Raw genomic sequence first — 23,636 nt, forward strand, 5'->3', positions numbered from 1 at the left:
ATTTCAATAAGTTCATCTATTAATAATTTCGCCCCCATCATTTCTTGACAATAGGTACATTATAAACAACATCATAGAAAAAAAAACAAAAAAACAAACATTTTCACACACACCTAATAAGAGTAGCAAAAATGAAAATCTTTCAATGGTAACTAAGAAGATAAATGAACTTTAATTTCTCATGTATCAGCTAACTTCCCGTGGATATATCACCCCATAATATTATAAAATAAAAAATACTTAAAATGCCGTTTTATTTCAAACATTTCTTAATGTTGAATTTTTCCTTTCGAAAATATAGATTCTGAGAGAAAAATAAATACAGATTTGATAATAAAGAAGCTCAATGATACTATTTTCCGGGTGATAAGATCTTTACGAATGCACAAAATTTCTCTGCCTACTGAAATTTGAAATAAAAAAAAATAGTTTCAGTCTCAACATTGTAGTTGTGATATCTTCAAAAAAAGGTGGAATGAAAAAAATTTTTCATTCAAAAATGTGATCGAGACTATTTGGTACAAATTTAAAAAATATATATTTTTATTTCATAGAATACAAACGAGGTAACTATTCAAATAACAAATATTAAAAAAAAACAAAAAAAAATATCACTACCATTTCCAATTATCAATTCTGGACTTTCTAAGCGCTTCCAATGATTGTTCTGCTTTCATTTTAGCCTCTGTACGAATTTTTAAATTATTATTTCGAGAATATTCTTGAATTACTGAATCATGTTGTACAGCACCAAAAACACCTAAATGACACATCACACATAATTAATTGAAAATATTGAAAGCAACTATACGTCCAAATTTATATTTCTCACCTTTCTTTTGAAACAATTTCCCCAATATGAAATCATCCTGTTGTTTATTCACACCTGAAGGATTTTTATGTTTCCGTTTGTTTTTTTTAATTTCTCTCCTAACTACTCCTTCGATTTTTTCTCCGTCTACCTTGCCTGAAGTATCAACCATGTCACTTTTATCCCTTTTCCTTTTCTTGAACTTGGTTATAAGTTTGACCGGCGTTTTAGTTACACTACGTTTCGCTTTTTTGACATCGTTTACAATCTTATCAATATCTTTACCCCTTTTCAAATTATTATGTAATTTGGCCGTTTTCTCCGAATATTCCAAAGCTTCTAAAAACAAAGAAAAATATTCACAATATACATCACAGTAAATAAGGAAAATACGATAATTTTATGAGCTGTAATTGGAAATAACGCTCCTGATACAAAATATGATAATTAGAATAAAATTTTAACAAGCTCTTATTCAAGTAAACGAATTGAATTTTATACCTGAAAAACCAACAACTGCTTCGCAATCATCAATTTTATTGACAAACTCATTGGTGCCCTGATACATTTCTTTTTCTTTGTTATATCTCAACAATTCTCCCACATCTAAGGTTTTCATTTCTTGGCGTTCTTCCTGTTTTTCCATCTTTTCGGCATTCAATTCGATTTGTAGGTTAGTCGGTTTCTTGGTTAAACTTCTCGCTATTTGTTGAGCCAATAGTTTCATTTGTTGAATTTTATCTTCACTAAAAAATGTGTCCGATGTTTTCGATTTTCTTTTACTTTTCTTTTCTTTCAGCTTTTCTTGAATTCTTACCTAAAATTAGTATTGATTTAAGACTCTTATGACTATTTAACAATAAATAGATTGGTTTTAAGATGTAGCTTATTGAATCTGAAAACTTACTCTAGAATTATGAAAAATATTAACAGTTTCCGGATTAGTATCTTGATTACTTTCTTGTAAAGAAAACAAATCGAATAAATCGGAAGATTTGAAGAATTTGTTTGTCGCAGGATCCACTAGTATTTTGTTACTGAGAAGTTGCTTCCACACTTGTCTCTGATACATCTATCAAAGAAAATAATTACAATCAATTAGTTTAACGTGCGAAACAATTTTACTCAAGAGAAGGAAACAATATACAACACAACAATATACTTGTTTTATGTTAAATAGTATGGTTAATATTTTTTTAGGTGGATAGTTAAATAATTTCATTTGTTACTGGATCAAAGAAGCAGTACAAGTAAATCTCTAAATTTTAAATTTTTGTGACATCAACCACTTCTTCGAATTCTTCAACTACACATGCACAGGTAAGATAAGCAAACAAGCATAAAGTTCATTCATTTTACTTCAATAGGCAAATAATAATAATCAATAAACATTTTATTAATAATCAATGCTAGCAAAAAGGTCGACATTTAATAATAACCTTTACGATAAAGGTTATACTTTACTTGATTTTTTTTTATATCTATCATAGATTCCCACGATGAAATGTGAAGAGATATTTATGAAGAGAAAAATGCTGAATTCAATTGCTATTAATTCCAACATAGTTTTTGATAATGTTAGCCGTAGCAACGGTTCTTTTAACCGTGACTAATAACTAAATAAATAAAAAACAGTGGATAGAAAGAAACAGTCAGAGAGAGTCATAATTTGTAGACAAAAACTTGTAAAAAAACTAAGAAACAAACAAAAATAAATAAACAAATAAAATAAAATCTGAATATGAAGTATGGTACACTACAAAACTACAATGAATAATGAAATTACCTTTTAAAATGTACATGTGAAAATATTTACATCTGATATACATTACATAGGCAAGAATTTGTATTAAACATTAATAACAACATTAAACAAGTGCGTAGAATGCTCCGAAAAGTGGTTTATAGAGTAGAAGGCACTTCCCACAAAATATGGGGAAGCTTGAAAATATAATAAATGAAAAAACCAATGATCAATCAAATAAAGATGGCACCAACTAAATAATTATAAAAATCAATATGTTGATATACCATATAATCGAGTATAACTAGCAAGCATAGATTTATAGGGACCTACCATGTGGCTTCTTATTGTTATTGCTTTCAATCAGATAATAAAACTTTGACCAATAAACAAATAGATTAAAAAATGATACATTATTTCAAATATGCAGATACCTTCTCTTCTATTGTTCCCGCTGCCAACAGTCTATAAATAGTAACCTGTTTATCTTGTCCTATCCTCCATGCCCTTTCTCGCGCTTGTGTATCTGTTGCTGGATTCCAATCTGGATCATAAATTATGACACGATTGGCCCCTGTTAAATTAACGCCCAATCCACCTACTCGAGTTGTCAGAAGAAAAACATCATAACTAGAATCCTACAAATGATTATATTTTATTTATTAAAAAAGAAAAAATATATAATGTTCATATATACAGTGTTGAAGGTTTGTATCATCGGTTGTCGGCTGCTTATTGGAGTCGTTCCATCCATTTTTAAATATTTATAACCTTGTTCGTTTAAAAAATCTTTAAATATTTTGATCATCGATCGAGTTTGTGTGAAAAGTAATACCCTGTGACCTTCTTTCTTCCAGATTTTCAATAAAGCGGATACCACAATCATTTTTCCGGACTTTTTATAATTTCCAAAAGTCGATGACATACTTGGCTGAAATAAATAATAACAATTCATTTTTCTTAATAAAATATTTATCAGCTGGAAATAGAATAATAAAGATATTCAGAAAGTTTTGAATAAAAAAAAAACACATTTGGGAAAATATTATAAAATATTTTCAGTTGAAGCAGTAAATTAGAAAATCGAATTGTGCCATATTTTCTGAAGTCATAACAGTAGTCTAATATTATATGTGGGATCCATTGATCTTGATGCTTTTCCTCCATGATTTGATTAATTGGTGAAATTGTTCCTCCCTGTAAGCTTCTGGATTATCATGAAATTTATCTAAATGAGTATTAAATTATGCAATTTGAATCTTATATTAGATCTTACTTTTGAAATTTTGTTAAAACCTAGAACATTCGTAACAACTGATATAGAGTTTATCTATGCACAAAGTTCCAATTGGTCCATTAAAAAATTGTTGATATATTATAACACACTGTAAGTTATTATTGTAATATTCACCTCATCATCCTTGGTTTCAGATAAATATATGTCTGGATGATTACAAATTTTTCTAAGTTTTGTTATGGCTACAAATACTCTGGCTCTCACATGATTATCAGCTGCCCAATTTTTAACTCCTTTGCCCAAAATATGACTTACATCATCGTCCTAAAAATGAAACAATATTTATCTACTTCGCACCTTTACAGTTAATTGAATTATATTTATAAATCTAAAATTATACAATGAAAAGGGAAAAAAATTACTCACCATTAAATATTCTTTATACAACAATTTTTGTTCATCAGAAAGGGAACAAAATAATACTTGTTCTGTCTTATTTGGTAACAAAATGTGATGTTGTACTTCCTGTTTACTTCGTCTTAATAAATAAGGAGATATCAAATCTTTTAAAATGCTAGCCACTGATAAAGCCGTTGCTTCCTAATAAAGTTTCATATCAATAATTAAAAAATTTTTTGAACATCACTCATTTCATTAAAATAACTTTTTTTACTATCAAACAGATCAGTAGAACTATTTTTTTTTAAATTGTTTCAAACAAGCTTGACTGAAATAAACACATAGATATTAATTAGAAAAGTGGCCTGCAATTTTGTTAAAACAATATTCTTCTCCTTAAGATTGATCACAAAAGTTAACTTTATTCTATATTTGTCGCACAATTGGAATCTGCTAAATAAAATTGACAAAAACAAAAAGAAAAGCAAGAATGCAGTGAAGAAGAAATTGTAGATAATAGCGATGAGTATATTGAAATCGATGATTCCCACATCTACATGACGTTTTCGGATTAAAACTAGGATTAGGGGTTATTTTTACACTAACTTTATACTTTTTAAATTCAGTTTTTATTTTTTACACAAAAATGTCGTAATTCCTTTTGATTTTCTCTACAAAAAAATATATAGTAAAGAAATTTTTTTGCTTGTAATAATTTTAAATGAAATATGCAAAATACCCAGGTATTTACCTAAATTGAGTATATATTTACGGAAACACCCATGATATTTACCCCGATTCACATTAATACCCAGGTATTGTATAACAGTGATGGAATCATACTATACTATGTGTTTCTCCTCAAAATGGACCATTTCATTTTGTTAGAATTTCATATGAAATACCGACTGATTAAAAAAATCGTGTAGGTCAAATATGTTTTCATATTTATACTCAATTTCATAAAACATAACTAACCTGCATTGGTGTAGAATTAGCAAAACCACCATGCAGAATTGGAGTTGAAAAATGCTCTTGGAATGTTTTTAAATTCCCTAATAATCCAGGGTTGGTGAAATCTAACAAACTCCATAACTCAGTCAAATCATTTTGCATGGGACTACCCGTTAACATAATACGATGCGGAGTTTTGAACAGTTTGATTGCAACAGTGGCTTTGGCAGTTGGGTTTCGAATTTTGTGACCCTCGTCAAGTATGATATAATGCCAATTGTAATCCAACAAATTTGTTTGGTATTTAATGACACCCAAATAAGTTGTAATGATGATTCCTTTGCTTTTGTGCATTTCTTTAATCAAAGTTGCTTTGTTACCTGTATCATAAATATCAAGTACAAAAAATTTAAATAATAAAGTTAAAAGTTTTTACCATGAAAACTTCCAGACTGGTGAAGTATTGCAACACGAAATTCTGGTGCCCATTCTTGAAAATGCTTAAGCCACTGATAAATAACAGTAGCTGGACATACTATTAAAGAAGGGCCCAAGCCAGTAAACCTGAAAAAAATTAATAAGAATCGAAATTTATAAAGAAAAATAAAAAAAATAAGATGTAGTCAATATATACAGGACATGTAATTATTTTTACCTAACATATCAATACAGATAATTGTTCAACCTTAAGTGATTCATTATCAATTTAAAATTTCTCATAAATTCAATTGTTAATATTCATACATTACATGTTGATACGGTTTACCTGCCATGACAAGAGCTGATTTTACTATATTCCAAGGAATGTAAAAATGCAATTATTTGTACTGTTTTTCCCAATCCCATTTCATCACCCAATAAACCTCCCGAATTTTTTGTGTGCAATTTCCACAACCATTTCAATGAATCCTGTTGATATCTAAGAACAAATAATTAATTTCTTTAGCACATAAAAATTAATTTAAATTTTTTTTATACTTACGTATATAATTTATTCCAAATATTGATGGTAACTTTTAAACCTCCTTTAAGCATATGATATTCAACTTCCTCATTACAAGTACCTTCTAATTTTTTTAATAGTTCTTCATCTTCTAATTTTTTATAATAATTATCAAGGCGTGATTGGTAATTTTCTAAAATTCCGTCATCTATAATTTTTTTGATATTATTTTCAGATCTTTTTCGTTTTGTTTGTTTTTGGGAAACGGAAAAATTATAATGTTCCTTATCACTCTCTACAATATAATAATAAAAATTAAAGTATATATTTATTTAAATATTTAAACACCTACCACAATCTAAATCAGATGGTACATATTCACTTCCTGATTCCGTCTCATTACTTTCCTTGTCAGTTTCAAATTTGTCTTCCCCTTTATCATCAGCCATCAAATAATTATCAGTATCAATAGTTGCGTTAACCTTTTGTCTTTTTTTAGCTATTTTTGTAGTTTTACAACTAACCTCATTCAGAGATCTATTAAAATCTTGTCTCTTTTTTAAATTTTGTTGTCGTTGAATATAACTATTTATATCTAGTGAAACTGTTGCTACGTTTATACATTTTTGTTTATCCGAAATATCAACGTTTTGTTTCTCAGTGTTTTCTCTAGCAACAATTTCTAATTCTTTCAATGCCTGTTCTTCTAAAGTAGATTGCTTTTCTGACCATACATTTACATTTTCTTTAAGAAATATACTCTTTAAATCATCCTAAAAAGATACATTACGTAAAGAAATTCATTTAATATATTTCACCAAACAAACCTCCTTTTCCATTATGAATGTATTTTTAATAAAGAAATTTGAATAATATCCAATACCTAATACACAAGAACAACTTCAATATTAATTTTTATATAAATGACAACTTTGATACATCCGCAGCCACAAGTTAACGGTGGTTAAAGATGTGCATTAGTAGAGTCCATAAAAACAAAACAACGAAAAGAAAGTTTTATATTATATATATTATAAGAAACCTATTAGTTATTTCCAAATTTTAAGAGCTGTTTTCATATGGCATTGTATATATATAAGAGTATTAAGACTTGAAAAAACACAAAGATAAGATGAATTTATTAGACCCGGTTCCGAAACTAGTTGGTATTTCTAGTAATCTTTCTATAAACATAAATAATAACCCAGTGAGTATTGTTATGAAAATTTAATTTGCTGGAAAGCAACTACCAAACATTCCCATCATCCATTTAGGTCTGGTCTTAATACGGTACGTGTTTTTTAGTTTACACTTGGAAGAGGATTAAATTGCGATTACGTTGTAACTAATCAGACTGTATCCAGATTACATTGTCAGCTTGAAAAATTGGGCGATTATTGGTTTCTCCGAGATAAAGTACGTAATATTAATATAAAATAATAAATTCAAATCTCTTAAATCTCGAATCATAAACATCTTAATCGATATACTTATTTTTAGAGCACAAATGGTACTTTTTTGAATGATGTATTAATAAAAGGAACATTAAGTCCCTATTTAAAAGATCAGGATGTAATTCAATTATCTGATGACTGTAAATATAGATTTCAATGCAGTGATAATATAACTGATGAACAACTGTGTCAAATAGCTGATTCTTTAATACAAACCATAAAAGATGTTCCTTATACAACTGTATCTAATGGTAAGCTAATTCTGTACTTATGTAAATTGTATATACCCAATTAAAAATTGTTTTTTTTTAGGCCTCGATAAGATATTTCCCACAGAGAAAAGTGTAGCTACAGGAGAACAGCCAAATAAAAAGATTAAAGTTGCAGTCAATTCAAGAGGAAACAATATTATAGATTTAACTAATGAAAGTGGTAAGTACTTTACATTTACCTTTAAATTTTCATTTTATTTAGGTAATCAAAACATTCTAAGTAGTCAGTTCTTCTGAGCATTGCCTCTAGTCCAACAACAGTACTTTATAACCAAAATTTAAAAAATCTAATAGGAATGTAGATTTGTCTGAGTACAAAATCATTTTACTTTCAAGTTTTATAGTAATCTGTTTATTTGTCATGACATATTATATTTTATTATGTTTATAGTAAACCATATCTATGTCCAGGGGCGGCGGCTCGACGTTAGAAGTAAGGGGAAAGGTAAAATCTAAAACTAAAAATGGCATTCTAATGTCATAGTTTCATTTTTGCACCTATAGCCTTTACTAGAAAATGCGAGGAAAACTAAATACATTTGTAATTTCCATAGGTTGTTTAATTAAGAAATATACAACTATTACATACAAAGGAACAAGTATAAACTAAAGAAGCGAAAGAAGTATAAATAAAAATTATTGACAGTAAACTAATTTTACATTGCTTCACTAAAAAATTTTTGAAACTCTTCTTCATTTCTCTTACCATTTAAGAACATACTACGCTGTCAGCAACATGGACTATGGATATATCTATCATGATTCTGTATGTACTTTGAAAGGATTCTAGTTTTTTCAAAAAAGTGCTTCATAACATTCAATACAAAAATAAACTCAAATTTGGTAACATGTGTGATTGATCCTCGAACATCTCCACCAATTTTTGAGTCATTTGCCTCAATATTTTCCATAGTGTGCAGAATATATACTTAGTGTTATAGAACAGCTTGCAAACTTTCATATCTGTTGCTAAACTTTGTGTCACTTGATGCTTTCAAAGACAAATTCTTGTTTGTCACTTCTTTGAATGCATATGCTGCACTTTTTACCGTGGCAAATACTGCATGTTTTTTAGGTGAAGCTTTAATTATATTTTCCCCAGAAAGTGGGAGAGCGACTGCCCCCATAACCGCCCCCCAGTGTCTATGTTAAAAAATCATCATTCTCATGTGTGAAGATTTTTCAAGATAGCAATTTTCTTATAATAAATAAAGACTATGGTATATCTGAAATTGATGACATTTTGTAATAATTATTTAATTTTGACGAAATTGTTTTTTACAGCACAGTCATCCTCTAGCTTGCATGAACCATCAATAATTGACTTATGTGATAGTTACATATTGCCGTCAACTTCAAATGTGAGTACAATTTTATAAAATTTTTACATAAATTAGAGAATTTTTAAAATATTTTCACTAAGCAATCACCAAGAAGTAGCATCCAAAACGTTCCTTTGGATCTGAACATTATCTTGAATATACTAAACTTTTTCAATGGATTTCTTATAGTTAGAGACAGTGCTGTTTGAGGAAACACAGAAGACATAAGATAACAAATAGAAACTCTAGAAAACTGCTTTGAGAGCATTACCTCCTTGAAGCCATCTTTGAGAACATCATGGAACAGCACGATAAATTTAAGTGACAGTGTAACAGTAACTATTGCATTAGCTGCTTCTAATTTGGAAAGAAACATTTAAAAAATAATTAACACAATAAATTTCATATTTCTAGGTACTATATGTTGAAGTGTGTAGTAGAGTTATTCTCAATGAATTTCTATTTTAAATTATTTATGTATGATTTATATTTTTTCTATTATTTTTAGAAGGATGAAGTGAAAATTTCTGATGCGAAAGATGAACCTGAAACTAGATCTGAAATACCTTCCACCAGTACTAGTGCGACTAGAGTCGAAATAGAATCTAGTCAGGTATGATTAGAAAGCAAACAGAAATCAAATTTTAAAATCTTCCTTTTTATATAAATAATGAACAGAGTAGTGTATTGAAATCTATTGGAGGAATTTCATTTAAATTGACGTCCTGTTGTTGATACAGCAAACTTTTTTCTTTTCTAGTTAGATCAAGCTACTAATGAAAACCAAGAATTTCTCTGTGCCATTTGCTCAGAACTGTTTGTAAAGGCAACAACACTCAATTGTTCTCATACGTTTTGTAAGTATTGCATAGAGACTTGGAGGAAGAAACAAAATTTTTGTCCTATTTGTAGGACCAAAATTACATCACAAGTTGTGACATTAGTTTTGGACAATTTTATAGAAAAAGTAAGTATATTATATAACTAAAACAATATCCTCTATAAGTTATATAATTTTTATTGAAATTCTAAACAATACAAGTAATTGATTTGGGGTTTGATTAGTTCTTTGTGAATTTGAGTTAGCGTTTTATCTGCATTCTATAATAAACACATTTTAATTATGTAGAGGTGAATATTCTCATTATATAGTTTCCTAAAAAATAAACTGATTCTTTTGTTTATTTTGAATTGGGGGGTCTTTTAAATATTTGTTTTTTATATTTCCTGAATAAAAACATATTATTTCAATTTAAATTATTTTCTCATTTTAGATAATACAAAATTCATCAAAAAAAGTACAAGACAATAGAAAAGAACTGTTGGAAGAACGGCAAAAGGATAATCAGATTGATAAAAATGCTAAAGACTCATGTAAGGATATTATTAAACAACATTGTATTGTGTTTCTTATTTATTTAAATTATTTCTAATGGTGTGATGAATTTACACTAGGCTTAACTAATTTATTTAAATTCGCCGGTTACTTTGTATTATTTCGTTCTGTTCACTACGACTTTTTATTATAAACTAAATTGTAGCTCATAAACAAACTACTTAGTATTTATACCCAAAAAATTTCTCAATAATTCTAGAAAATAAACAAATAAATAAAAAGGCCTTCCTAAAAACTGATTCAAAAAAACAATATAAACAAATCGCCGCTGCGAGAAATTTTAAAAAACAAATATCAAACGAATTCTACGAATCGTCATATACGCCAAATTTTAGACTTCCATTATAACCTATAAGGACCGGCTTCACGGTCAATGTCGTGGACGAGTTCGTAACAACATATAATTAATGATATATTCTATTTACTATACATATTTGTAATTTAGTTCTTAAATTGAATTAAAAATCATGTGAGTTTTGATACTGCCTCTGTAGAGTAGTTTATAATATTTTTTCATCTTTTAGCTACTGTATATCTTGATTACAGCACAGATTATTCAACCGACACAGAGGATGATGATGATGATGACTATGATATAGGAATGAATGATAACTGGTATGTCGACTAATTAGTATTTAAAAACTTTGTTAAATCTCATTTTATCATGTTCTAATTTCGATTAACAATTTATTTTTTTTTTTCAAAGGGACCAAATTCGCATACCTTATTATGGTGGATATGGAAACTGTTTTACTTGTGGAAGAAGAGGACATTGGTCGAGAGGATGCCCTTTCAGATAAAACCTTATATCATTCTATATTTTTATTTAAAAATTAAATACCCTTAAATAATATGATAACTGGTTACTTCATTTTTTCACAATCTTCTTTTCCTGTCTAAAAAATTTATTTCATTTAAATTTTTTGCATTTTCTCAAAGAATGCGTGTAACAATTTTTGTTCGAGATGGTACAACAAAATAGACGGAGAGAAGTATAATCAAAATAAAAAAAATTATTTCTCTCAATGTAACATTTGAGTTTGTGCGCCTCATTTATGACGTCAAGATTTCGTGGCTTATGCTTTTCGAAATAAGTTGTCCGTGTGTGTACCTGGTTTTTGGTGAGACAGAATCATAGAATACACTGAACCATTTTCGAATAGCGTCATTGACAGTTCGGCCATCTTTGCTGGGTGGTTGGTGATTTTTTAATTTTCAAATTCTTAATTACTGAATTTATTCAAAATTGCCTTATTGTGTTGTATTGTGAATTGTTCATCGCGTACTTAACGAGATATCTCATGATATTTCCGATTTCCTACCGTTTTAACCAATAGGGAGTATTTAAATGTACTCTTCGAAGTCAGAAGAAATGCTCGTTCAAGAGCTTTGAAAGGGAGATAATTTCCATTTTTTTGTCGTTTCAACACTTTACATCAGATAATATAGAAGGTGTCTTATAAGTAATGTTACATGAATACAGTAGAAAACCAACCTAGTACAAGCACTTGCCAATTATTGAACTCCCTTGGATGCTCTAAAGATATCAAACATCGCCATTTAAAACCATTAGGAAAGATCTATAAAACTAGTCGAACATTAACACATAAATTAACCGAGGTTCAAGCGAAACGTTGAGTAGAGGTGTATCTGATTATTTAATAAACATTGGTAATCGAAATTATTTATGAGACACCCTCTATATTCAGTTCGTTCAATTTTGGCGAAATAATGGCAAATAACAATAACAAAAATACAAAAAATCACAATTGAAACACAAGAAATGTACGTTAACAAACGGAAAATGAATATTTTATGTGCCACACAGGCAAAATGGCCAACTTGTCAAAGTCACGTGCTCTAGAATGGTTTATAACAAAATTATAACCTCAAAATCTCAAAATAAGTTACCTGCGACAAATGTTCAAATTATATTATAAAATAATATAAATAAAATTAAAATATGGAAACGGAAGATTTAGAAAGTAACAAATTAAAAGGATATTTCAAGCAAATAATCGAAGGTAAAAAAGTGGAAGCGGATATAACTGTTCTCAACAGTATCTTATCAACAACTCTTGGTATAAATGTTACCATTTTACATTCCAAATTTAAGTGTATATTACCTCATATGCTTATACATTTCATAAAATGTTGGCCTGGGTGGAAAAAAGCATACCAATATTATAGTCAACAAATAACCTTAGAGGACTGGTATCAAAAGTTCAAAGAATACTTGATATATAAGTTTCAGTATATGATAAAAAATGATTGTGAAGAGGTTGTTACTATGCTGCGTTATCAAGGTGTTAAACTGGTAGATGAAGTAGTGGATAAACAAGATGTTGATACTCAAACTAACCATAATGTAGAAAAAACCATAGCACCATTTAGTGTTGAAGTGACTGGAACCCCAAAAATTCTGAATTCATTGGTATTCTCTGAAGGCACAAAAGGTAACATATATTTGAAAAACTGAATGATATTGTATATGATTTATTTATATTTCTAGATAATGTTTTCGTAAAGCAATACAATGTAACAACACTTTGGGGTCCTCCATTAAATGTAAGACAACTTATAAATTGGCCTCACATAGAAATAGAATTCCAGTCGAACCATCTTCATTTCAAGAGGATTAATAAACATGATTTTGATAGGTGCCTTACATTTAGTTCAGAAAAAATTTTTTTCAAAAACATTGAAAATTTTATTGAGAATATTGATATTATTGATGAAAATATTGATAGAAAAGCGTATACTCTAAATGCTGTAAAAGAATACTGTAATGCTTTTATTGATTTTGTGAAAACCAAAGAAAATAAAACAAATGTAAGCATCTATTTATAATGTGATATATTTTATCATGTTTTCTAGTAATTTTTGTTTCAGTAGGTTTTAGATAGTTCAAATACTATAAATGAAGTAGAAACCATTTTGGATGATTTTATTTTTGATATAAAAGACATAAATATGAATAGTATTGCTACAAATACTTCTGTGGTATTTAATATTGGAAATTCCATGTATGCAAGAAACAAGATCATTAAAACCAGGTAAATCTTTGTTTTTTCATTTTTCAATTTTACTCCTCATCAAAATATTCAAGAATGTTTGAAATAATTGAATTTTTATAATAAATTAAATATTATTTTTGTTTAGAACTTTAATAGACTATTGAAAACTCTGTACAAAATATGTTTTCTTCTTGTTTTTAATTATCGTTATTTTATTTTTCAGTGACCGTGCCATTTGTTTTGGAGAATGTATAATGCCTAAGATATTACTTTCTCTTTTCAGTTTCACAGCCATAACAGATCCAACAATAACTTCATTCAATCATTTATTCAACGACAATAATAAACTATCTTTATTGATAACATATAAATGTACATATTGCAATATCTCTTTCAAGAAATCAATTGAGTTGTGGAATCATTTACAGAATGCCCACATTATGGAACAACCAGTATTATGTTTCAAGTGCAAAGCACAATTTCATGTGTCAAATCTGACAAATAATAGGTGGTTTCATAATTGCAGCAAAGCAAGCAGGACTGAATAAATTACTTTTTCAAATAAAAATAGTTTTATTATTCTTGGTGGCCACATAAATAAAAATTATGTAGATAACATTAATGCATGAGTATAAAAAACATATGATCAACATATAAGTCGAATGACAGACGATAGACTGGTAAAAATAGAAAGGGGTAACTCTCCAATTGGAATACAGTGTAGAGGTCAACCACGAAAGAGGTGGAGCGACAATCTGGAGCCAGGATGAGGAAATATATCAAAGAAGGAACAGGCGATAGACCTATTATGGAATAAAGAAGAAGATAGTGTTGTAGAGGCAGTAAACATTGTAATCAGCATGGAATCAACGTTGTGATGAGTGCAATGCTAACCAATGCAAATACTTCAAATTTGATGTTACCTCAATTTTTTTTAATAACATAATTCGGCGTATTTTTTGGTCGCACATATTTCATTAAGGAAATATCAAAATAAAACTACAATCTAATTAATAATAAGATATAATTTTATTAAAAATATTAAGTACTATTAATTAACATCAATCACATAAAAACAAATATAACCAAATTTCAACAATATTAATTACATGGATAAAATTCATATTCACCTTTGTTTTTTATCCGAATTAGGATTAAATTAAATCAATTTTAATAGTTTTAAAGCTATTAAACAAGGATCTCAACATATATCTTCAAAAGACGATTCTGATGCGACCCTCGTATATTATGATAGTGATGTAAATTCAATATTAATTTTGAATACTTAAAAACAACCTCAGAAATGAGCAAAGTAATCATGGCTTTTTGAATGACCAAAAAAGGCTATTTTAACAGTCTACTTCTTAATATCAAAAAGTTTATGCCATTTTATAAAAAATAGGGTAACACGAAAAGAAACAAATGTATGGTATACGAAAGAAGTAGAAATTACAACCTCTTTTTGGCGTCATTCACGTTTACAATTATTTTACCAAATATATTTTTTTTTAATAAATTTTATTGTATTGAGACGAAACATTTTTCAATGTTAGGGACGGGAGTAAATTCCGTATGGTCCATAGGCTCGGAAAGAGGACAAATAATAGAAACATCAAATAACTAACATTCATAATTAAGAAAATTTTTGCACGTTTAAATAGCTTAAACTTATATATAGACATCATGACTAGTTTGATTAAAAATATAAGGAACATACATGGATTTTATCATATACTACATTATTATAAGAGAGATTCAAAAAGCTTCTTGACTATTAGTTTATTATTTGGAATAATGGGATGTAATATTTCAAAGTGGAAGTTTTCTGTTTATACAGTTTATATGTTATAAGAAAATTCAAGTGTAAATGAATGTTAGCAATTAGATAATTCCTAAGAAATAATCAGATATTCATCATTTATGGACACAGAACCAACGGAAAAATTGGATGAACATGGATTTCTTCTAAAAATGGGACAGTTTTCGACCATATCGAATCACCCAAAAATTCACATATTAATAAACAAACATTTTTTTTTCGATTTTTCTGATACTCTAAATTTCTTTTTAAACACATATGTCTAACTCTATATTTCTAAGCGATATTCTTTAAAAAAATGGAAAAAATACAATATTTCATTAATAATTCTTGATTTTTCAATATTCTTAGGAGATGGAATTACAATTTGTTGCAATAACAGATACCAAATTGTTATATGATTTTGTAATATACTCATAATTTCAAAAGGTGAATTTAAATAAAAAAATTAGGCTTATTATTTCAAATAGAAGCTGATTGTTAAGAAGCATAGAACAATCAGCTAAAAAGGTTTATATCAAAAACATGATGTTTCTCTTTCTGAATTTTTTAAATTGATGTTTAGTTAATATTTAAAATGCTTTTTACATCGAATAGATAGATGATTAAATAAAAATCCGTTTGCAATTTTTGGTAACCTTGACACGAACTTCTAGCACATCAAAAAATGGTTTTCAATACATAGTTAATATTTTGGGAATGATTGTAAGGCATTATGATAATAGTTTCATGTCTTACACCATTTCATATAAATAGAAGGCCATTTAGAAGGTGTCAATTGGACATTTTTGCATCACAGCTATTTTATATAGATATGGCATGAGGCAGGGGGTAACCTGAAAATAATTATCCTTATATTTTTTATAAACACTCCCAAATATTAACTTTTTAAACGAAATTGAACAAAAAAAGTTTTCCATTCACCCTTTTAAAGATTTGTTTTCTTCTTATTATATGCATGTAGAAATACCCTCATCTTGTTTATAAGATTTTTACAGAAATATATAGAAAGATCAAGAATATTTTATACATAATATTATATAATGAGAAAAGTAACGTATTCAAACTAAATGTTTTCAAGTGTTATATTCAGGAATCATATTTCTACTTTTGTGATTGTATTTTGATCGGGGAGAAGGAGAACCCCAGGTAAGTAATGCTGAACTATAACAATATCTTTTTGATCAGATATCAACCTCTGAAATTGGCATAATTTTTCTTGGAAATCATTCATGTTTAAATGGTTACTTTTATTTTATTTCTATTACTCTATTAATTGATTTAATAACTAACCAAAATAAATAGTTATACTATAAGAGTGTTACTACTACAGGTATTATTTTATAAAAGAAAAAATATATATAAAAAAGGAGAATAAATAATAGACACATTTATAACCAACTATTTTACAAAAATCACAAGCTAAAAAGGTTTTTGATCATCAAAAATATCCTCATTTTTAAGTAAAAAACTGAATACTTAACCAGCTACCAATTGTAAAAATGTCATCAAATCATTTAAACTCTTCACAATCCCTAATTACAGAATAATTGAATGAATAATTAGAACTAGTGTATAAAGGGTAAATTAGATAGATGCAAAGATATTTATTTATTTCCCGAATAATCTTGTATTACTTTTTTGCCTCTTTAGGCATTGTGTGCTTTTCAATGATTTCTCATTATTTCCTCCTATTTCATATATCTGGTAAATCAACTATTTTATTAGTCTAGATTTATCCTATCTTATTTTCCTAGTCATTTGAATAATCTTTATAACATTTTTTTTATTTCTGACTTCAGATTGCAAAGAGTTTTTTCACAAGAAAATTTGTGACACCTATATTGTGAGAAAGACAAATTCTTCCCAATATATGATATAAAGAAAAATCACTATAAATGTCAATTATTAGCTGCTATGTTTGAAAATATCAGAAAAATGGTGAATCTATAAATTTTCTTATCCCAAAGTATGATAATTCTGTATAAATATGCGTTCAAAATTATCGCATCACAAATGAGAGTAAATTCAATCAATTCTGACAGCTAATTGGAAAATCATTAAACAAGGAAAACTTGCTAATTATTATGTCAAACAAAGGTTTACAAAGTACAAAATCAACAAGTTATTATTTAATCAAATAACATGTTTCTAACAAATGTCTTAATATCTACCTGTTTTATTGAAATTTCATTTTTCATTCAATTTCATTTCAAATCGGTTATGGATGCGTTAATTTTGAATACCAGTTGAATATTTAATAAAACCTTTCACCGTTATGAAAATAACTAATAATGGCGTGAATTAATAACAAACACAATTGCACATATTAGTTGATTATTTTATAAAAAGTATAGGAGACGTCAGAGATTGAACAGTCTATGACATCCTATAAATGTTAAAACGTAAGTGTATTAAATAATTTTTTATTTATTTATTTTTTATTATATATCACAATTACTAAAATGGACAGAACGAAAATTGTTGCACTAAAAGTATCATATATACTTTTAATCAAGGGCAACAAATATTGATATACTTTAGCCTTATAAACTGACACACGATTATTCAAAACAGCGATTCATTTTCAGGAGAAGAAAAAATAATCGCTACTTACGTTATAATCGATTTCACACCCAACTTAAAAAACTACCCTTTTCGATTATTCATAACATTTGCTACTTCTTATAATCTGAAGAAGGTAGTAATGAAAGCTAATGCGTAATAAAACGGTCTAGACCTCCGCTAAAAGACGTCTCTGCCGCCAGATCTACCTCCTCTGGAGTAATTTCTGTTGTTGGGTCGCCTGGCATTATTTCTTATCTCTCTGTCTACTTCTAACTCTTCCAAACGCTGTGTGATGTTCAATTTTTGTTGGACAGCCAATCTTAGAAGTTGATTCAGTGTTTTCTTTTCGTCTTCAGCTGCACTCAACTGTTGTTGAAGTTCATCTACTTGAGTAACATATTCTTCACAACGCGCTGCAAACATTGCCCGTAGGCCTGGGAAAACAATTCATTAGAATAAATTTTTACTCCTTTATACACTGCATACCATCAAAGAATAAGAGTATATTGTACTTATATTTGTACTATTTCAGGGAGGCGATTGAAGATATTACAAAGATTTATGTAGGCAAGAGATGATGCAGAAAGGACAGGATAGGAAACAAATTGAGTCATAACATTAAACCAGGATTGAGGTTTTAAGATTTTCATTTCTTTGAAAATAATTTGGAACATTTCATTGAAAATCTAATGGAAGACCTAGGATTGCTACTCTGTATCCTATATTTACTACAGATCGCAAGGGAAGATGAAAATTAGGTTTAGGCTGTATTGTTTGTACAATAATGTATTTCATTTTAATCATAATCTAATAAAACTTATTTCATAAGTAGTATGTTAATTTATTGGGAAAGTTTATGCCACACAAATATTGATACTTACTGGAGAAAGTAGCGGCATCTTCTTTAAGTAATCTTAATTCGTTTCTTAATTTCATCATAGTTTCAGATACTATAGTTTTTTCATTTTCATACTTGCTCTTCAAATTGGTAAGAGCAACTTCTGCTGTATTCTTATTGGATTTTAAAACAGTCCTTAATGTAGCTATTTGTTCTCGTTTTGTAGAAAGGAGACTCTTCAATCTGACAACTTGCTCTTGAAGTTCTTGAATTTCACTTTCGCTTGATTCGTCACGAGACGCTGAACAAAACAAATATTATATTTTTTTCTTAATAACCATATAAATTTATTTTGCTTACATTCATATGAACCATCATTAGTAGTACCTCTCTTGTTCTTTGATAACTCAATTGTACTTTCTACTGCAGTTCTCAAATGTTTTATTTGATCTACTATAGTAGAAACATGCCTTGATAAAGTGGCAGTATCATTTAAGGGTTCTAAATCATGTAGAGGAATGTCATTTTTCAGTCTGCTTCTTAACAATTCTATTTTAGACATTTCACCAATAGGTGGAGCCGTTTCTGTCACTAAAACATTAAATAAATCAAGTTTCATCATGAAAAAATTTAAGCAATCAACTTACTAGGAGTCAATCCTTCCTTTTCATGATCTAAAATAACCCTGGATGGCGTTTGTCCATTGATGGTACACAAATGATGATATAATTGGGCTAAATCTTCTGATACTCCCTGTATTGTGTTCTGACTTTCATCCAAAGAAGCTCCTGCTTCACTAGCAAAGTCTCTTAATAATTTTAAATCGCTATCCAAGTCCATAGATTTCTGTTCTGTATCAAATAACTTATTCTTTAGATTAGTTATTTCATTTCTAAGCTGCAATGTGGAATCAGAGATGTTTGTAAGGTTTTCCAGTTCTTTTATATCATTTTTAAGAAGTTCTATTTCCTTTGCAGACATTTTGAACCATTGTTGGTACTGCTGAATAGCTCTAGCTGCTTCTTCAGCAGGTTTTGCCAAATTCTTATCAACTGTTTGAGAGAGGTGTTGTAAAGAATCAACATGAGCTGCTAGTTGTGTCAAACGAGCTATAAACACTTGCAATTCGCCCTGGCTTTTCTCAACCATTCCCTGATTTTCTCTTAAGCTTTGTGTCAATGAAAATTTATCCTTCTCTAAAGCTTCAAGCTGCTTTTCTAATTTGTGTAATTCATTTAGGTGAACTTCTGAGAATAGATCGACCTGTTTACCGTCTGGAGATTGTACCTAGATAAAATGATTATTTTATTAAATAATATTACAAAAATATATTATTATATTACTTCATTGCAAATGGTTGCCTCAAGGTGTTTAAGGCCTGGCAAATCATCCTCACAATCACTTCCAACGGCATCTTCTCCAGCTATACCCCTAATTCTATAAGCCAAGTTGTTAATATTATAAAAAGACTCACGGTTGATTTGTTGATCTAGCTCTTTTTTTAAGGCATATTTGGCTTCCCTTTCACTCTAAAATAAATACACAAAATATAGCATACTTACAATTTTAAATAACCTTGCCCTATATTTCAAAAAGAAATTTGAGCATTTTGTTTACTTACCAACATCCCTCTCTAAAAGCTTTTAATTGACATTTAATCTAATATGAAGATATCAAATATCATCCAAAAGGTTAAACATATTAAATAAACTTTGTTTATTAATATAAATGTGATAAAATGACATATTAACAAAACAACATTTATTTTCTGAGGCTTACTTGTAGAGATTCCAAAGCTTCTTCCATATGTTTCTCAGCAATTCTTTTTAAATTTGTCATTTCCTCCAATTGCAAGTTCAGCAAATCCATTTCTTCTTGGGATCTCCTAATTTCATGTTTTAAACTTTCAAATTCAACCTGGGAACTTTTTAAAGCAGAAACTTGTTTTTGAAGAGCGATATTCTCTTCCTCTAACTCAGAGTAATCAGCTATTAGACGGTTTTCTCTAAATTTTACTTCTCTTAATTCAGTACGTAGTTTCTTGCAATCCATATTCTTATCTTCTTTATCTTTACCTACAAATTTTGATATTCAAGTGATATGAAAATTTTAAACCTATAATTAATTACCCATATCATTATTTTCCTGTAACATACGATCCCTTTCAGCAGTAACTCTTTCCAATTCATGTCTACACTGTTTAATTTCATTTTCTAATTCTAAAATTTGCAATGTTAAAGACGATTCTCTAGCTGCCGATTCGTGTAACAAAGATTCTTCAGTTTCAATTCCCGTTTTTGTTGTCACTTTATGACTAGTTTGAAATTTCGCTAACGCCTCTTGGGTGATATTCAATTCATGTTTGGTATTTTCATATAAAGATTCCAATTCTTCCCATTTCAATTCCAATTCTTTTTTCTCTTCTAACAAAACTAAACCATACTGAGCTGATTGTACATTTTCACTACTGGCTTGATCTAATTCTCTGGTTAATCTTTCGATTTCTCTTTTCAACTCTTCTATAATATTCTGATCGTTCGAGGACGCCATTGTCGCAACATATAACTAATTTAAAAAACGGGAAATGTTACAATCATTAATCTAAAATGTAATTAAAATGGGACTGAAACTGTCACATCACAATTAATTGACAATTTGTTAAAAATTGACAGAATAGGAACTCTCTTTTTTATATTTAAATGGTCTCTTTCTCCGTTGACACTGGTACATTAACTATTTAATACAGATTCCTTCTTGATCAATTTTTGACAAAGTATCGAATTCTCACTTTCTGTTTATCTATGAAATAAGTTTCTTTTCATTTCCCACGTGAAGATACGTCAAAAATTATAACAAACGGTATATATTATAAATTAGTTCTTCTCACTAAAATATATAAAAAAGCTGTAAATAATTTTTAATCATAAATATTAATTATTATTCAGTTTTCGTCGTACTGTTGATATTACAGAGCAAATTTTAACCTCAAATTTTAGCATATTGGATTTCCATAATGCCGCTATCGTGTCGATTTTATAAAGAAAAATATCCCGAAGTGGAAGATGTAGTAATGGTAAACGTAAGAGCCATCGCTGAGATGGGAGCTTACGTTCATCTACTAGAATACAACAACATAGAAGGGATGATTTTGCTTTCAGAGCTGTCCAGAAGACGTATCAGGTCTATTAATAAACTTATTCGTGTAGGTAAAACGGAACCTGTAGTAGTAATAAGAGTAGACAAAGAAAAAGGTTACATAGATCTTTCCAAACGACGTGTTAGTGTTGAAGATGTTGAAAAATGTACAGAGAGATTTGCAAAAGCGAAAGCTGTTAATTCTATATTAAGACATGTCGCCGAATTACTAAGATACGAATCTGATGAACAATTAGAGGAATTGTATCAGAAGACTGCGTGGTATTTTGAGGAAAAATACAAGAAGAATAAAGCTAGTGCATATGACTTTTTCAAACAAGCAGTACTGTAAGCGTTTGATGATTATTATGTAACGAAAAATATGATAATAGTAAAAATATAATTTCAGTGATCCAAGTATATTGGCAGAGTGCGAATTAGATGATAAAACAAAGGATGTTTTATTGAATAACATTAAGAGGAAACTAACATCTCAAGCTGTAAAAATTAGGGCAGACATTGAATGCGCATGCTACGGTTATGAAGGGATTGATGCAGTTAAAGCTGCTCTGAAATCTGGATTAGCTTTATCTACTGATGAATTGCCCATCAAGATCAATCTAATAGCTCCACCATTATATGGTAATTATAAAATATGTTATTCTTTATTCAAAAATTATTTTACACAATTACAATTTCCAATTTTTGTCATATAGAACATTCATTTATACAGCGTAAATAAACTTAAACTATTATTGTTATTAATCTCTTTTGGACTACCAATGCAGTGTATTGGCATTGACAAAAAGTACTCTAGACAGGCCAAAATACATAATTTTATCTTAGCACTTAAATTTTCAAAAATTTCTTGAGGAGGGCCGTCCTTATAATAACCTCGCACAGACCTTCACGGTGGCTAGCGCTTCATTGAAGGTGTAAGCAGGATTTTCTTAATTTAATAGAAATGGAAGAGCTGATTTACTAGGATAAGCAAATTTTTAAACTCTAATGATTCCCAGTACTTCAGTGCCTATATATATTTTTAGTAATGACTACATCAACGCCAGAAAAACAAGATGGTTTAAAAATTTTGAATGATGCTATTGAAAAAGTTAAAGCGACTATTACAGATCTGGGAGGTGTTTTCAAGGTACAAATGGCTGTAAGTATATTTAATTAATGCTTAAATGAAACTTTTTATATAATTGAGTGTTTCTACTTTAGCCGAAAGTAGTGACTGCTACAGATGAAGCAGAGCTTGTTAAGCAGATGGAAAGAGCCGAACTTGAAAATGCCGAAGTTGCCGGCGACGATGATGAAGAACAAGATGAGGGTCAAATTTATAGCGAAGATGAAAAAGACAATTCTGGGGAAGAAAATGAGGAAGAATAAATTGTCTATTCTTTCTTCTATTATATTTAATTATTACTAAGATTTATTGTATAATCAACTAAATAATTGAAACTTTCAACAAGTCAGTACTGTTTTATATTTTGATTTTATAAATATAAACAAAATATTATTTAATGAATCTTTATTGAATAATCCTCAAATATTTATTGAGTAACTTAAGTGCATCCTTCAGTATACAACAAAAGATGAAGATTAAATATTTTTATAATTTGTATTCTTCATCAGCACGGCTTATTGTGTATTAAAAAATAAGAAATTTAATTATTATCTTGCTTAATATTGAAGTGAGGAAAATGAAATTGTCCGGTAGTGTT

At 28.8% G+C, this 23,636-nt stretch overlaps 5 protein-coding genes across 7 annotated transcripts; 3 read left to right on the forward strand and 2 right to left on the reverse strand.

Annotated features, from left to right (window-relative positions):
- Positions 1-7,042, reverse strand: LOC130445041 (DNA excision repair protein ERCC-6-like). The gene is made up of 14 exons (XM_056780527.1): positions 6,916-7,042; positions 6,441-6,861; positions 6,128-6,383; positions 5,912-6,064; positions 5,582-5,709; positions 5,170-5,525; positions 4,219-4,392; positions 3,967-4,116; positions 3,253-3,486; positions 2,990-3,193; positions 1,719-1,883; positions 1,313-1,628; positions 833-1,150; positions 1-760 (listed from the first exon to the last, which is right to left on the reverse strand). Exons 1-14 carry the CDS (start codon positions 6,925-6,927, stop codon positions 615-617), a joined length of 3,033 nt encoding a protein of 1,010 aa, XP_056636505.1. The 5' UTR covers positions 6,928-7,042; the 3' UTR covers positions 1-614.
- LOC130445059 (uncharacterized) lies at positions 7,006-11,385 on the forward strand. 3 transcript variants are annotated; one of them, XM_056780551.1, is made up of 10 exons: positions 7,006-7,295; positions 7,394-7,504; positions 7,589-7,793; positions 7,855-7,974; positions 9,099-9,175; positions 9,645-9,749; positions 9,897-10,103; positions 10,411-10,510; positions 11,057-11,147; positions 11,239-11,385. In XM_056780551.1, exons 1-10 carry the CDS (start codon positions 7,221-7,223, stop codon positions 11,330-11,332), a joined length of 1,185 nt encoding a protein of 394 aa, XP_056636529.1. In that variant the 5' UTR covers positions 7,006-7,220; the 3' UTR covers positions 11,333-11,385. The 3 variants fall into 3 exon arrangements, with proteins under 3 accessions (XP_056636529.1, XP_056636544.1, XP_056636537.1); XM_056780566.1 differs by having other exon boundaries at positions 7,086-7,295; positions 11,079-11,147; XM_056780559.1 differs by having other exon boundaries at positions 7,086-7,295; positions 9,648-9,749.
- A 128-nt stretch (positions 11,386-11,513) lies between these two features.
- LOC130445049 (uncharacterized) lies at positions 11,514-14,117 on the forward strand. The gene is made up of 4 exons (XM_056780539.1): positions 11,514-12,988; positions 13,045-13,364; positions 13,428-13,588; positions 13,773-14,117. Exons 1-4 carry the CDS (start codon positions 12,496-12,498, stop codon positions 14,095-14,097), a joined length of 1,299 nt encoding a protein of 432 aa, XP_056636517.1. The 5' UTR covers positions 11,514-12,495; the 3' UTR covers positions 14,098-14,117.
- A 933-nt stretch (positions 14,118-15,050) lies between these two features.
- Positions 15,051-21,434, reverse strand: LOC130443522 (protein bicaudal D). Its single transcript, XM_056778220.1, has 7 exons — positions 20,904-21,434; positions 20,554-20,849; positions 20,118-20,303; positions 19,422-20,061; positions 19,135-19,365; positions 18,818-19,075; positions 15,051-18,370 (listed from the first exon to the last, which is right to left on the reverse strand). The coding sequence occupies exons 1-7, from the start codon at positions 21,322-21,324 to the stop codon at positions 18,114-18,116; spliced, it is 2,289 nt and encodes a 762-aa protein (XP_056634198.1). The 5' UTR covers positions 21,325-21,434; the 3' UTR covers positions 15,051-18,113.
- A 118-nt stretch (positions 21,435-21,552) lies between these two features.
- Positions 21,553-23,436, forward strand: LOC130443527 (eukaryotic translation initiation factor 2 subunit 1). Its single transcript, XM_056778233.1, has 5 exons — positions 21,553-21,633; positions 21,771-22,257; positions 22,319-22,551; positions 22,956-23,071; positions 23,134-23,436. The coding sequence occupies exons 2-5, from the start codon at positions 21,788-21,790 to the stop codon at positions 23,299-23,301; spliced, it is 987 nt and encodes a 328-aa protein (XP_056634211.1). The 5' UTR covers positions 21,553-21,633; positions 21,771-21,787; the 3' UTR covers positions 23,302-23,436.
- The last annotated feature ends 200 nt before the right edge of the window (positions 23,437-23,636 follow it).

Source organism: Diorhabda sublineata, chromosome 1 (genome assembly GCF_026230105.1).
Source record: "Diorhabda sublineata isolate icDioSubl1.1 chromosome 1, icDioSubl1.1, whole genome shotgun sequence".
Lineage (NCBI taxonomy): Eukaryota > Metazoa > Arthropoda > Insecta > Coleoptera > Chrysomelidae > Diorhabda > Diorhabda sublineata.

What these genes read in the sequence shown, in the direction of transcription:
- LOC130445049 (XM_056780539.1), top strand. Translation starts at nt 12,496, where the DNA reads ATGGAAACGGAAGATTTAGAAAGTAACAAATTAAAAGGATATTTCAAG. An exon ending in ATTCTCTGAAGGCACAAAAG is followed by an intron (nt 12,989 to 13,044) that starts GTAACATATATT and finishes TTATATTTCTAG; the next exon opens with ATAATGTTTTCGTAAAGCAA. An exon ending in AACAAGATCATTAAAACCAG is followed by an intron (nt 13,589 to 13,772) that starts GTAAATCTTTGT and finishes TTTATTTTTCAG; the next exon opens with TGACCGTGCCATTTGTTTTG.
- LOC130443527 (XM_056778233.1), top strand. Translation starts at nt 21,788, where the DNA reads ATGCCGCTATCGTGTCGATTTTATAAAGAAAAATATCCCGAAGTGGAA. An exon ending in AATAGCTCCACCATTATATG is followed by an intron (nt 22,552 to 22,955) that starts GTAATTATAAAA and finishes ATATATTTTTAG; the next exon opens with TAATGACTACATCAACGCCA. An exon ending in TTTTCAAGGTACAAATGGCT is followed by an intron (nt 23,072 to 23,133) that starts GTAAGTATATTT and finishes TTTCTACTTTAG; the next exon opens with CCGAAAGTAGTGACTGCTAC.
- LOC130445059 (XM_056780551.1), top strand. Translation starts at nt 7,221, where the DNA reads ATGAATTTATTAGACCCGGTTCCGAAACTAGTTGGTATTTCTAGTAAT. An exon ending in TTATACAACTGTATCTAATG is followed by an intron (nt 7,794 to 7,854) that starts GTAAGCTAATTC and finishes GTTTTTTTTTAG; the next exon opens with GCCTCGATAAGATATTTCCC. An exon ending in ATAGGAATGAATGATAACTG is followed by an intron (nt 11,148 to 11,238) that starts GTATGTCGACTA and finishes TTTTTTTCAAAG; the next exon opens with GGACCAAATTCGCATACCTT.
- LOC130443522 (XM_056778220.1), bottom strand. Translation starts at nt 21,324, where the DNA reads ATGGCGTCCTCGAACGATCAGAATATTATAGAAGAGTTGAAAAGAGAA. An exon ending in AGGCAACCATTTGCAATGAA is followed by an intron (nt 20,062 to 20,117) that starts GTAATATAATAA and finishes CATTTTATCTAG; the next exon opens with GTACAATCTCCAGACGGTAA. An exon ending in AAAGGAAGGATTGACTCCTA is followed by an intron (nt 19,366 to 19,421) that starts GTAAGTTGATTG and finishes TTAATGTTTTAG; the next exon opens with TGACAGAAACGGCTCCACCT.
- LOC130445041 (XM_056780527.1), bottom strand. An exon ending in ATTTGGAATAAATTATATAC is followed by an intron (nt 6,065 to 6,127) that starts GTAAGTATAAAA and finishes ATTTGTTCTTAG; the next exon opens with ATATCAACAGGATTCATTGA. An exon ending in TGATACAAACCTTCAACACT is followed by an intron (nt 3,194 to 3,252) that starts GTATATATGAAC and finishes AATCATTTGTAG; the next exon opens with GATTCTAGTTATGATGTTTT.